Source organism: Dermochelys coriacea, chromosome 3 (assembly GCF_009764565.3).
Source record: "Dermochelys coriacea isolate rDerCor1 chromosome 3, rDerCor1.pri.v4, whole genome shotgun sequence".
Lineage (NCBI taxonomy): Eukaryota > Metazoa > Chordata > Testudines > Dermochelyidae > Dermochelys > Dermochelys coriacea.
This window is the reverse complement of record NC_050070.1, coordinates 184,903,265-184,917,415: the sequence shown is the minus strand read 5'-3', so window position 1 is coordinate 184,917,415 and position 14,151 is coordinate 184,903,265. Positions and strand designations below refer to the sequence as shown.

Below are 14,151 nucleotides of genomic sequence, written 5' to 3'. Positions count from 1 at the left end.
TGGGAGGCAGTGACCATGAGTTGGTTGAGTTCAGGATCCTGACGCAGGGAAGAAAGGTAAGCAGCAGGATACGGACCCTGGACTTCAGGAAAGCAGACTTTGACTCCCTCAGGGAACAGATGGCCAGGATCCCCTGGGGGACTAACATGAAAGGGAAGGGAGTCCAGGAGAGCTGGCTGTATTTCAAGGAATCCCTGTTGAGGTTACAGGGACAAACCATCCCGATGAGTCGAAAGAATAGTAAATATGGCAGGCGACCAGCTTGGCTTAATGGTGAAATCCTAGCGGATCTTAAACATAAAAAAGAAGCTTACAAGAAGTGGAAGGTTGGACATATGACCAGGGAAGAGTATAAAAATATTGCTCGGGCATGTAGGAAAGATATCAGGAGGGCCAAATCGCACCTGGAGCTGCAGCTAGCAAGAGATGTCAAGAGTAACAAGAAGGGTTTCTTCAGGTATGTTGGCAACAAGAAGAAAGCCAAGGAAAGTGTGGGCCCCTTACTGAATGAGGGAGGCAAGCTAGTGACAGAGGATGTGGAAAAAGCTAATGTACTCAATGCTTTTTTTGCCTCTGTTTTCACTAACAAGGTCAGCTCCCAGACTGCTGTGCTGGGCATCACAAAATGGGGAAGAGATGGCCAGCCCTCTGTAGAGAGAGAGGTGGTTAGGGACTATTTAGAAAAGCTGGACGTGCACAAGTCCATGGGGCCGGACGAATTGCATCCGAGAGTGCTGAGGGAATTAGCGGCTGTGATTGCAGAGCCCTTGGCCATTATCTTTGAAAACTCGTGGCGAACGGGGGAAGTCCCGGATGACTGGAAAAAGGCTAATGTAGTGCCCATCTTTAAAAAAGGGAAGAAGGAGGATCCTGGGAACTACAGGCCGGTCAGCCTCACCTCAGTCCCTGGAAAAATCATGGAGCAGGTCCTCAAAGAATCAATCCTGAAGCACTTAGAGGAGAGGAAAGTGATCAGGAACAGTCAGCATGGATTCACCAAGGGAAGGTCATGCCTGACTAATCTAATCGCCTTTTATGATGAGATTACTGGTTCTGTGGATGAAGGGAAAGCAGTGGATGTATTGTTTCTTGACTTTAGCAAAGCTTTTGACACGGTCTCCCACAGCATTCTTGTCAGCAAGTTAAGGAAGTATGGGCTGGATGAATGCACTATAAGGTGGGTAGAAAGCTGGCTAGATTGTCGGGCTCAACGGGTAGTGATCAATGGCTCCATGTCTAGTTGGCAGCCGGTGTCAAGTGGAGTGCCCCAGGGGTCGGTCCTGGGGCCCGTTTTGTTCAATATCTTCATAAATGATCTGGAGGATGGTGTGGATTGCACTCTCAGCAAATTTGCGGATGATACTAAACTGGGAGGAGTGGTAGATACGCTGGAGGGGAGGGATAGGATACAGAAGGACCTAGACAAATTGGAAGATTGGGCCAAAAGAAATCTAATGAGGTTCAATAAGGATAAGTGCAGGGTCCTGCACTTAGGATGGAAGAATCCAATGCACCGCTACAGACTAGGGACCGAATGGCTCGGCAGCAGTTCTGCGGAAAAGGACCTAGGGGTGACAGTGGACGAGAAGCTGGATATGAGTCAGCAGTGTGCCCTTGTTGCCAAGAAGGCCAATGGCATTTTGGGATGTATAAGTAGGGGCATAGCGAGCAGATCGAGGGACGTGATCGTTCCCCTCTATTCGACACTGGTGAGGCCTCATCTGGAGTACTGTGTCCAGTTTTGGGCCCCACACTACAAGAAGGATGTGGATAATTGGAAAGAGTACAGCGAAGGGCAACAAAAATGATTAGGGGTCTAGAGCACATGACTTATGAGGAGAGGCTGAGGGAGCTGGGATTGTTTAGTCTGCAGAAGAGAAGAATGAGGGGGGATTTGATAGCTGCTTTCAACTACCTGAAAGGGGGTTTCAAAGAGGATGGCTCTAGACTGTTCTCAATGGTAGCAGATGACAGAACGAGGAGTAATGGTCTCAAGTTGCAATGGGGGAGGTTTAGATTGGATATTAGGAAAAACTTTTTCACTAAGAGGGTGGTGAAACACTGGAATGCGTTACCTAGGGAGGTGGTAGAATCTCCTTCCTTAGAGGTTTTTAAGGTCAGGCTTGACAAAGCCCTGGCTAGGATGATTTAACTGGGACTTGGTCCTGCTTTGAGCAGGGGGTTGGACTAGATGACCTTCTGGGGTCCCTTCCAACCCTGATATTCTATGATTCTATGATTCTATGATATGCTGCTCAAACAGTTTCACTTTTGTTTCTACTGCCTTTCCCTCCCTTCTCACATTTATCTCCAGACTTTTTTTTCCTTATCCAGATCTATTCTGCCCCCAACAGTCTTCTATTCATTGAACTTTTTGAAACTTTGCACTTTTAGAGAGAGGTAAGGGATTGACTCTGTGTAAGGAGATATCTTTGAGATAGAATGTATCTTAATTAAAACTATCTTTAGATAGGTTTTTTCCTCAAAAAGCATTTGATCAAAAAAATCCGGTGTTTTTTTTTTAATTGATTTTTATCCACCCTGTGCAATATACTCTTATTAAGAGGGTCAGTTCAGCCAGTTAGGGTAATCACAGCTGTGGTGGGATTAACTAGCTAATAGTCTATTTAAATCCAAATATCTAAAGAAAAAAAGTTGGTGTATTTCTTATAGTTTTCACACTAAGCTTTGTTGCAGGGTAAAGAATAGGATCCAATAAAAAAGGAATTTTACAGAGAGCAATGTTCAGAGGCATTTGTTTGTAGGGCATTTCAATAACTACTAAATAACACTCACAGTTTTATTTCTGATTTTTTCCCCTAATTCATAGTTCAAGCTCTTTTTATAACAAAATATTTCATCTTATGAAAAAAGTCCAATAACTTAGATCCCTCCATGAGTGGATGCTACACTGGTGCTTTCTAAGCCTTGACAATATTTAATTGTCAGGAAACATTGGGTCATAAAAGCATAGGAGTGGATCCTCAGCTGGTGTAAATAGTTATAGGTCCACTGAAGTCAGTAGGCATATGACAATTTACAAATGCTGAGGCTCTAGCCCATGAAGTTTTAATCTTCATTCTGAAACATTTTCCTCATGTATTGACAAGATTACCTCTATTTTCTCTTCTGTCCTAAAATCTAGAACTGCTCTAATGCAAATATTTAATACCCAACATGTGAGAATGGCTGTCTGGTATTATGCCTTTTCTGTTCTTCTTTTTAAAAATTAATACAGAATCATTTATATTTGTCATCTTTTATTTTTTTTGCTTTATCCGTCTTCCATCATCCGTATGCATTAGTGGCTTTTGTAAGATTCTGCCAGATTTCTCAACAACAAAACTTGGCACTTCTACCCTCCTAGCTGTGACATGTTAGCTCACTGGGATAGGGTTGCTTTAACTCTCACTATACGATTTGTCTTTTCTGTATTACATGAAGCAACTAGCCTGACGAATAGCTTTCCCCTATATGCAGTGAGTGGGCAAAGAAGCTTTGGGAGGAGTAGAGCATATTCTCTCCTGCTTAGTTTTTTGATATGTCAATTTGAATAACCTGGAATGTATAACAAACTAGTGATAACATTGCTGGGCTTACGGGTACTGCCAAGTAGGATACACCAAGTTGTCAGGTTTTCAGGTTTTGGAAACATGGGACCACAATAATCCACGGAGTAGTTGGTTATTAGACATGATACTTTGTCACTAAACTATAAGCCACAGGGAATCATTGGCCTTGTCTGATTGAAGAAAACCCACCTTTTTTTCCTAGTCCAAATTCAATCAAGCAAGATTAACTCAATTGAATTAACATCAATATAGGCTCAGTGTGATGGGCTATTAAAAAAAAACCCTGGCAAGGAAAGAGTTAACGAGCTGCTGTGGGCTCAGTCATCCCAACCATGCCATAGGTTTGGAGGAAGAGGTTAAAAGGGTAGAGTCCAGCTCATTTGGGAACTGGCTGGAAGGAAGAGCAGACCTCCAGGTCTCTCTCTGCGAGAAGGCTTCTGGGGTCAGGAACTGCTTGAGATTGCTGCCAGTCAGACTTTCTCTGAGGGAAGATAGGCCTGATGTAGGACTTTTATTTTGATTTGCTACCAGTGCCTTCCTTGTCATTGCTGGGAAAGACTGCTGCAGGTGTCAGTCTAATAAAAAAGGGGTGATAGTCTAATAAAACACTTTTGTCTTGTACATCTGACTGGGGACCTAGCAGTGGTTGTCCACAAGCTTAAGTGCAACTCTGTTGCACGAGGTTGAACCCCTTTAGTGATTTTAGATGGTGGAGTTAGTCTAAGGTTTCAGAGTACCAGCCATGTTAGTTTGTATTCACAAAAAGAAAAGGAGTACTCGTGGCACCTTAGAGACTAACAAATTTATTTTACTTCATTTAAGGACATGTTTACACACTGAGGCTTGGTCTACACTTAAAAGTTAATAGCTTCATCGGGCAGGGGTGTGAAAAACCCCACCCTTGCGAATGACAGCTATGTCGACAAAACCCACAGTGTACACACAGCTACGTGGATGGAGGAGTACTTCTGTCAACGTAGCTAACATCATTCAGGAAGGTAGTGTTCCTACATCTGCAGAAAAACTCCTTCTGTAGGTATCAGCTGTGTCTATACTAGAGTGCTATGCAAGTTTAGGCAGTGGGATGTAGACGTAACCTGAAAATAAACTATTCTGATATAAGCCCCTTTTATATTGCTGTAACTACATCCCTTATAATTAGGGGCTTGTACTGTTTTAACTCTGTTTCTAACCCGTATAGCAGTACAAAAGCTGTGTGTAGACCAGTCCTTACATTCATACACACTCCTGGGATGCTGACTTCCTTTGCACCTGTCAACCCAAAAATGATTTTGTTTTGAAGGTTAGAAGAAAACTGAAAAGCTTTTCTCAGTTATGGAGCTGTTAATTCACACATTTGTTTTTCAGAATTCGTTCTCTCTTTTCTCATGTGATAAACATGACTTGTTTTTGGAACTTCCAACACGCTATATACATTTAGTCCTCACTAAGACCATGTGACTTGGATTGTTATACCAATAAAATAAAAACCAGCAGGATCTTATTAAAGGGAAAATGCAAAATACCACATTTATTGTGAATACAGAAAGAATCATAGTAAGCAGTTAGTTATAGCTATAACATTCCATTCAATCTCATATTTATTCACACATTCATTCATATACACACACACACACACACAGGTTCTGCAAGGTTGTTATCATAATTACCAGCCTTAGAGTTGCTCATGCCAAGCCACTGGCCAGGTGGCCTGGACATGAGGAGGGAGCAGGGCCTTGTCAGATGCACATCTGATGCTCCTGGAAGTTGGTTTGCAGAATCAGACCCCAAGGTTCTCACTTTCTAGAGTCCATTTTTATAGGAATTTCTTCCTATGCCAGTCTATGGGAATTGCTTCATCATGCTGTTGCTGAATCAATCAGCAGATGGCACATTCCTGACGGCTCCGTGCTGCCAGATGTTATCTTGTTCTTTGGTTCTCCCATCCTTGAGACTGTTGGGTGGATTCCAGTCTGCCCTCCGGAGGTCCTCTGGTTATTTCCACTTGACGCCTTCTTCAGCGGTTGGACACTGGATTCTTAGGCTGGCACTTCCCTAAACATTCAGTTATTATCCACACCAAGCATCCATCCACATACATCCTCTGTCTCTATTTTAATTACAATTGTTAACAAAGCGAGATGAATACAACAAAAGGGCGGGAAGTCTCTGGGTGCTGTTTCTGTTGTTACAGAGTATTGTCTTGAGTCTCTCTCTGTGTGAGTAGTTGTTACAAAGAATTGCTTTGAGAACAGACTCTGTCTTAGAATGTACTAACATAATTAGCAACTTGCAGGTTTCACACATAGGGGGAGAGAAACAGTGCCAAAGACCAAGAGACCTCTTAATTAGTAATACCCTGGAATTCAAACCATGGGAAATCAAACTCATTTGTGACTTTAATACAGAACTTCTTTAATATGATCCAACAGGATGAATTTGAAAAGACTGGCTAAAACGAAGAAAGTTACAAACACATTAAACCCAAGTCCTTTTTGGATACTTATCTTGCAGTTTTTGCTAATATGACTCTATTAATATGTACATTTACTCACCTTCCTCATGCCAGCCTCTTCTGACATACTACCTGGGCTCATTTCACACAACTCTCTACATCCCTAGAGTGCAGAGAAGAAAGGAGGGAATCCCAACTTTGGGACCCTATTTCTGATGTGAGGATAGAAAGGGGGCCCATATCGCTGCCCCTCAAATGGCTGAACAGACTTTCTTCAAACTTACAAAAATATTTAGCATGGACTGAAATAAAAGTTTACAAGTTCTAGCTGAGAAAATGGTGAGGGAAAACGGGTTTAGAATGGAAATATCTTAGCCTATAGTCAGTATTGTTGATACAATGGATGTTTAATATTAGTATTGTAACAATGGACTCCTCTATATCTTGTTTACTAATTTCTCCTAAATCTTCTAATTCACACTGCTATGTTTCCCCCCTCTAGGTGAATGGAAAAGGTTCATTATGGTGTGTTGATCCAGAATATAAGCCAAATCTTATACAAGCACTGAAAAAGCAACCTTTTCCCTCAGCACTTGCATTTTATACCCCACCGGCATCACCACCGAGGTAGGCAAATTTTCCGTTACAAGTATAGCATTAAGTTATGGTAACCTTTCCCAAAGAACACAACAGCCTGGACAACTGATGACCCAAAAGAAGTCGTTATTTGAAAAAAAAATGGGGTGACCAGTCATGCCCCCCAAATTCTATTGTTTCCTGACATGGGAGTGGAGAGGAATGGAGTTGAGAGTTGGGAGAAAGAGACAAAATACTGCATGGAAGGGAGGCTAATAGATTGAAAATGACTAGTGGAGAGAAGGAGCTGAATGAGGCTCAGGGAGGGAAGAGGGCAGAATGGACAAGGAAATGAGAATCTAGTGAGTCTAGATTTTCAGGCTGATACATCAGGACACCCGTCTCATGAGAAGCATTTGATATCTGCGGGGAAGGAGGGAAAGTGTATGAAGCAAGTGGGCAGGAAGGAGGGCTCCCTCTCCCGAAAAACTGGGACACCTTTAAAAATGGGGGTGGAGAAAACCATTTTTAACCCTGTGTATTCTGTTCTCCCCTTAACTCAACTCATAACTATGTTTTCTATCCCATTCTTGCAAGCCCAGCATCTTTTTTGGGGGGTGGGGGGGACGGCAAAGGACAGAGATTAAGGGGGGTGAGAGGAAGGCTGGGCCATTGGTTGTTTGCCTCCTGCTCAGTCCTAGTGATGGGTCATCCTTCAGGATAGGTTGTAGATCCTTGATGATGCGTTGGAGAGGATTTAGTTGGGGGCTGAAGATGATGGCTAGTGGTGTTCTGTTATTTTCTTTGTTATTTTCTTTCTCTTTGGTCACTCGATTACAGACCTAAAAGTGGCAATTCTTCAACAAAAAAACTTCAAAAACAGACTCCAACGAGAGACTGCTGAATTGGAATTAATTTGCAAACTGGATACAATTAACTTAGGCTTGAATAAAGACTGGGAGTGGATGTGTCATTACACAAAGTAAAGCTATTTCCCCATGTTTATTCCCCCCCCCCCCACTCCTCCTCCACTGTTCCTCACATGTTCTTGTCAACTGCTGGAAATGGCCCACCTTGATTATCACTACAAAAGGTCCCCCCCCCTCGCCCCGCTCTCCTGCTGGTAATAGCTCACCTTACCTGATCACTATTGTTTCAGAGTGTATGGTAACACCCATTGTTTCATGTTCTCTGTGTATATAAATCTCCCCACTGTATTTTCCACTGCATGCATCCGATGAAGTGAGCTGTAGCTCATAAAAGCTTATGCTCAAATAAATTTATTAGTCTCTAAGGTGCCACAAGTCCTTCTTTTCTTTTTGCGGGTACAGACTAACATGGCTGCTACTCTGAAACCTATAATATGGTTAGTTGCCTTTTCAGGCTTCTTGTTGAAACAATGGCAACTGAAACGACGGTCATTAGATTCTAGAAGGTGATGTGTTTTATAACAGCTAGTATTTTTGCATAATGGGCATGAGCGTCTCTGTAGATAAAATTTGAAGTGAAGGCTCTGTCCTAAAAACCTTTGTTCGTGAGGTTTTTTTTTTGTCTTGTTTGCAGAGTCAAACCGTAAATTCATAAGGACCTGATCCTGCAGACACTGAAGTAGGAGTAACTTCATTCATAATCCTCATTGACAAGAGCAGGGACCACATAAGTGAAAAACTTTACTCCAAGTGCATAAGTATTTGCAGGATCAGGTCCTAAATTTGTAGCACTTTTGTTGTTTGTAATTTTTCTTTTTCATTGAAGCCAGGCTTCAGTCACACACTAATTACGTTAGTTATTGCACATAATGTGAAATATTGGCCCTATTGAAATCTATAGCAAAATTCCCATTGACTTCAATAGGTCCAGGATTTCACCTCAGGCTTTATTATTGTATATTTTTTTTTCTATTAACAAAATGTTTGACATATTTTCTTCTGTCTTTTTAACATTTTTTCTTTTTAAATTCCCTTTAAAAAAAATTACATTTCTAGGCCTCTGACCTGTACAGGAAAGGGATGCATTTGTCCTTCCTTTTTTCTTAGCCTAAGTTTTGGCTATATCTACATTACAAATTTAACTCAACTTAAGTTATGTCAACCTACAGCCACTGCTGTAATTAAACCACCTTGCATGTCCTCTCTATGCTCCTTGTGTTGGTGGAGCACATCTCCAGTAGCAGCTCTTGCATCAACACAGAGAACTGTGCACTGTGCATAATTAGCCCTCTGTGCAACTGGCGCAGGACGTTTTGGGAAGGGTTTTTAATGCCTCATGGGGGAAGGTTCAGTGTTACATGGTGCAGGTTTCTCAATTCCATCATTCCAGGGGTATCCTACTAAATTGCCAGCTACTTTTCAAATGCCCTGATAACCTGCAAGCCAACCATCTCTGTTAGAAAGCATGGATCCTGCATTGCTCTTCAATATTGTGCTGTGAGTTATGAACACAAGGCTATATGAGGAGCTCAGTGGGGGGCTGTTTGGCTGGGGGATGTGTTATACCAATAAAATAAAAACCAGCAGTATCTTATTAAAGGGGAAAAGGCAAAATGCCACATTTATTGTGAATACAGAAAGAATCATAGTAAGCAGTCAGTTATACCTATAACATTCCATTAAATTTCATATTTATTCAACATTCATTCATACACACACACAGAGGTTCTGCAAGGTTATTATCATAGTTACCAGCCTTAGAGTTGCTCGTGCCAGGCAACTGGCCAGGTGGCCTGGACATGAGGAGGGAGCAGGGCCTTGTCAGATGCTCATCTGATGCTCCTGGTTTGCAGAATCAGACCCCAAAGTACTCACTTTCTAGAGTCCATTTTTATAGGAATTTCTTCCTATGCCAGTCTGTGGGAATTGCTTCATCATGCTTTTGCTGAATCAATCAGCAGATGGCACATTCCTGACGGCTCCGTGCTGCCAGATGTTATCTTGTTCTTTGGTTCTCCCATCCTTGAGGCTGTTGGGTGGATTCCAGTCTGCCCTCTGGGGGTCCTCTGGTTGTTTCCACTTGACGCCTTCTTCGGTGGATGGACACTGGATTCTTAGGCTGGCACCTCCCTGATTATTCATTTATTATCCTCAGGAAGCGTCCATCCACATACAGTCTCTATCTCTATTTTAATCACAATTGTTAACAAAGCGAGATAAATACAACAAAAGGGAGGGGAGTCTCTGTTTCTGTTGTTACAAAGTATTGCTTTGAGAACAGACTGTTTTAGGATGTACTAACACAATTAGCAGCTTGCAAGTTTCACACAGAGAGGGAGAGAAACAGTACCAAAAATCAAGAGACCACTTAATTAGTAATACCCTGAAATTTAAACTATGGTGAATCAAACTCATCTGTGTTTTAATAGAGAACTTCTTTAATATGATCCAAGAGATGCTGTGAAGGAACATTTTAACACTGACGCAGAGTAATGTGTGTTCCTGTAGTGTGCTGAGCCTGGCATTGTTTGTTTGCACTATGCTATAAACCTTGTATGATTGCTGTTTCTGCCCAACTCTTACAATGCATATGAACCTATTGCTATTGTCCTGAATATTAGCAGCAGTCACGATGTGATGGAGAATAATAAAGATAAATTCAGTTTCCAAAAGTAGATTTTTATTCCACACCCATGCAAACATACCTATGTAATACTGAGGTAAACTTCAGACATGCAGGGGAAACTTTCGTATCTTTAAAGGGGATGGAAGAGGGAATTCACAAACACATACACCCAGCTATGAGAGCCTCCTTGGAGTATGTGCAGCTGTCTTGTTTAATCTCCCAGGGGGTGGAGTGCCTTCTGTGGCCCCGGAAGATACATGGAACGGGTGGGTGGGGATGGGGGGAAGGGGAGTGTAGGGAGGTTCTTGCGATTCTCTCCCCCAGCTTCCCTGCAGTGATTTCTCCCCACAGACTCAGGAAATCCACCTTCTGTGTACTCCAGGCAGCACCATGTTTGCTGCATGGAGCTGACATGCTCATCTGGGCAGTCGCTATGTGCAGAGCCCTGCAAATCTGCGGATATCCATTTTATATCATTTTTGTGGATCATGGATTGGATGTGGATACAAATTTTGTATCTGAGCAGGGCTCTAGCTATGTGAGCTCTTCACACTGAGCAAACAGGAAGAGCAATGTCAAAACTCCATGGGGCTTTAAAAGGGGAGGAGCACATATCTGTGTACCTGACTGCAGGGCAGCGGAGATCAAAACAGTGATCAGAGCAGTCATGGTGGCCATTGTGGGATACCTCCTGGAGGCCACTTAGGGTGATGTAAGCAATGCAGTATCTACACTGACGCTGCGTCATTCTAACTAAGTTGTCCTAACCTCTATGCTGTTAGTCGGTGTAGCAAGAGAGTTAAAGCAGCAGGAAGAGCATTGTAGTGTCTACACCTCCATAGTTCAACGTAAACTGCATAATGTTGGCTTAACTTTGTAGTGTAGAGAAGCCCTTAAATCTTAATCCAATAGTTCTTACAGAGCCGTGGTTTAAGGCATAAGTAAATATTACTCTAAAGTTTCATTGTGAACAGAGTAATTCAGATATTTAGCTTCAGCTGTTATTTCAGCAGTATTGCAGCAAGGAAGCAGTCTCTAAATAGTAGCAATAATTAATAAACATATATACGGCATTAGTGAGACTAGTTCTCGAATAATGAGTACTGTTCAGGTGTTCACATTTTTAAAAGGATGTGGAAAAATTGGAGAGGGTGGAGAAAATGTCTTACAGTGGGAGACTTTGAGAACTCACAATCTATTTAGTTTATCAAACAGAAGATTCAAAGGTGACTTGATTACAGTGTATAAGGACCTTCACATGGAGAAAATACCAGGTACTAAAGGGCTCTTTAATCTAGCAGAGAAAGAGAGAACAAGAACCAGTGTCTGGAAGCTGAAACCAGACATATTCAAAGAAGAAATTAGGCACAAATTTTTAAGTGTGTGATTAACCATTGGAGAAAACTAACAAGGGAAGTGGTGGATTCTCCATCACTCGATGTCTTCGAATTCAGATTAGATGCCTTCTGGAAGTTATGCTTTAATCAAACACAAATTGTTATGCTCAGTACAGGGGTATCTGAGTGAAATTTAATGGCCTCTGGTATCCAGCAGTTCAGACAAGAAGATCACATCATCCCTTCTGGCCTTTATTAATCTTATTGCTACTTTTATTAGTGAACAAAATATACATCTATAGTAATGCCAAACAGAATGCTATACTCCCCCATACCCCCACAGCTTAATCCTATCCTCCTATGAAGAGAGAGAAAATGATGGTTACTGTGCCAGAGGAAGCCCCAGATTTCATCAAGAGGGCTTGTATTTGTAGTCAGTAATATTTTAGCATTGTTCACTTGTAGTCCCAAAAAATATAATTGTTGCCTTTTAAAATTTTGGTCAGCTTCTGATCTACAGAACCTGTTTTTAGACATAAAATTTTGGTACAGTAAATGATTGGTATAAGTGATGTACTTTGTTTCTGTGAAACGTGTTAAGCAAGTTGAGAATACTGAGTATGGCCAGGCTACAGGTTTCAATATGTGCATTTTGCCTTTGGGTTATGGTGATCACCTAGATTCTGATCCTGCAAACACTTAAGCACGTGTATAGCTTTTCTCGTGTGATTAATTCCATTGAAGTCAAATTATGTGTGGACATAGTGTTTGCAGGATCTGAGCCCATGTGAAAGGACAGGTTGCTATATTTCTTGCATACTTGCCACTTCATCTTTATGTGAAGGACTGTAAATCAAACAATGTTGTGTAGATCCCTTATTTTCCTGCTGATAACAGTTGTGATTTTCCATTCTTTGAATAAATTCTCCTTGTTCATCCTCTCCTTGTTCATCTGCCCCACAGCAACCCATCCAGACAAAAAATTGAAATAGCTGTGTTTGTTTATAGAGCTAAACTATTATGTTTTCTTGGATGGTGAATGTGACAATTTTCAATGCCAATGAAAATGAGACTGATATTAGTAACTAAAGCCAAATACAATGCAGGCTGGCAACGTACCAGTTTCCTTACACACCTCAATTAGTGCACTTTTGTCCCTGATCTGCTGCACCATTGCTATTCTAGTTATGAAACCCTCCTCAGAGCAGAGACCGTTAACTATGCCCAATTGAATTGTGATTATATGATGAGGATGAATCCGCAGTGGTGATTGGACTAATAACAAAAATATAATAGGCAGTGGCGGATTACTGCACATGCCCAAGGGTCCATGCCTAGGGGCCCCAGCAAATTTGGGGCCTCTGGAAAAATCTACTCCTGCCACAGCCCCAGGGGTAGTGGTGATGGAAAGAAGAGAGCAGGGTCATGGGGGAAGAGGTAAAGTGGGGCGGGGCCATATGCGGAATTGGGGCAAAGCTGCAGAGGGAAGGGGTGGAACGAGGCGGGGCCCTGGGCAGAGCGGGGGCAGGACTGCAGAGAAAGCGTGGAATAGGTTAGGACTATGGGGAAGGGGTGGAACAGAAGTAGGGCTGCAGGTGGAAGGGGTGGGGCAGGGCCATGGTTCTGGTGCCAGGGTCTCCCCACTTGCTCTGGTCCAGGGTCCCATGAGACTTTGATCCACCTCTGATCATGGGCATGCCACACGAATAGATGATTCCAGAACTGTAAGGACGTGCGCAACCAAAGGAATGAGACAGTCATAAATAAAAACATGAATGTCAGCCAAAGGATTTAATTGAAATTAAGCTCAATTCAAAGAAATAAATACATTTTTAAAACAAAAATCTCAGAATCTGTAAAATGGAAAAAACCCTAGAGAATTAACAGAATTAAACATAAACTCATCTAAACATTATGGCCAAGATTTCCCAAACTGGATGCCTAAAGTAAGATCTTAAATCTTTAGTTAGCTATCTAAAATTGACCTGATTTTTAAAAGTGCTAAGCAACCAGCAGTTCCCATTGATTTCATTAAGATTTGTGGGTGCTCAGTACTTCTGAAAATAAGGTTGCTAACTATGGATTTAGAAGTACTTCTGAAAATAAGGTTGCCTAACTTTTTAGGCACCCAGATTTTTTTAATCTTTAATCATGGCCCATGCTCACTGCAAAGTTCTGATTATACACTGGGCTTGAAAAATCTATCATTGCCTACTAACCTGAGGTCAAATCCTTCTACGATGGTAAATAAGACCTATGTTCCATGCAATTTGGAGGAATAAACAGTTGTGCACTGTTTGTTGTATGCGGTATTTAATTGCAACATATTGCTAATCAAACTTCTTTTGTATATATTTTTAATGAAAATTAACATACTACAAGGGCTTGTTGAGTATCAAAAAATATTTTCTGAATATACTACTTGATTAATTTCACTTTATGTATTTACTTGATTAATTTCACTTGTATGTATTGAATAATGTATTCACAGAATAGTATATGGCCAGCTTTAGAGCTGGTCAGATAATACAAAAAAGTATCTGTCAAATAATTGTATTTGGCAAATACTTGTGAAATTTCTCAATTAATGTATGAGTCAAGTCCTGTTTAAGCAGCTCTGCTTACTACATATCTTTTTTTTTCCTCCCACTCCTTT

General features: G+C 41.5%; 1 protein-coding gene and 1 long non-coding RNA gene across 11 annotated transcripts in view; both read left to right on the top strand.

Annotated features, from left to right (window-relative positions):
* LOC122459667 overlaps positions 1–14,151 on the top strand; it is a 1,177,620-nt gene that overhangs the window by 388,921 nt on the left and 774,548 nt on the right. The window lies entirely within an intron of this gene.
* The window catches only part of FOXN2 (forkhead box N2), a 245,338-nt gene that overhangs the window by 217,401 nt on the left and 13,786 nt on the right, over positions 1–14,151 (top strand). For 9 of the 10 annotated variants that reach the window (XR_005292093.2, XM_043512308.1, XM_038396595.2 and 6 more), the window contains one exon: positions 6,530–6,654. Coding sequence is in view for 8 of the 10 variants with exons in the window: in XM_043512308.1 (XP_043368243.1) it covers positions 6,530–6,654 (125 nt within the window). In the remaining 2 variants the exon portion in view is untranslated. Of the gene's footprint in view, positions 1–6,529; positions 6,655–8,166; positions 8,264–14,151 lie in introns of all 10 variants that reach the window. The other variant, XR_006280489.1, reaches the window with a different exon arrangement.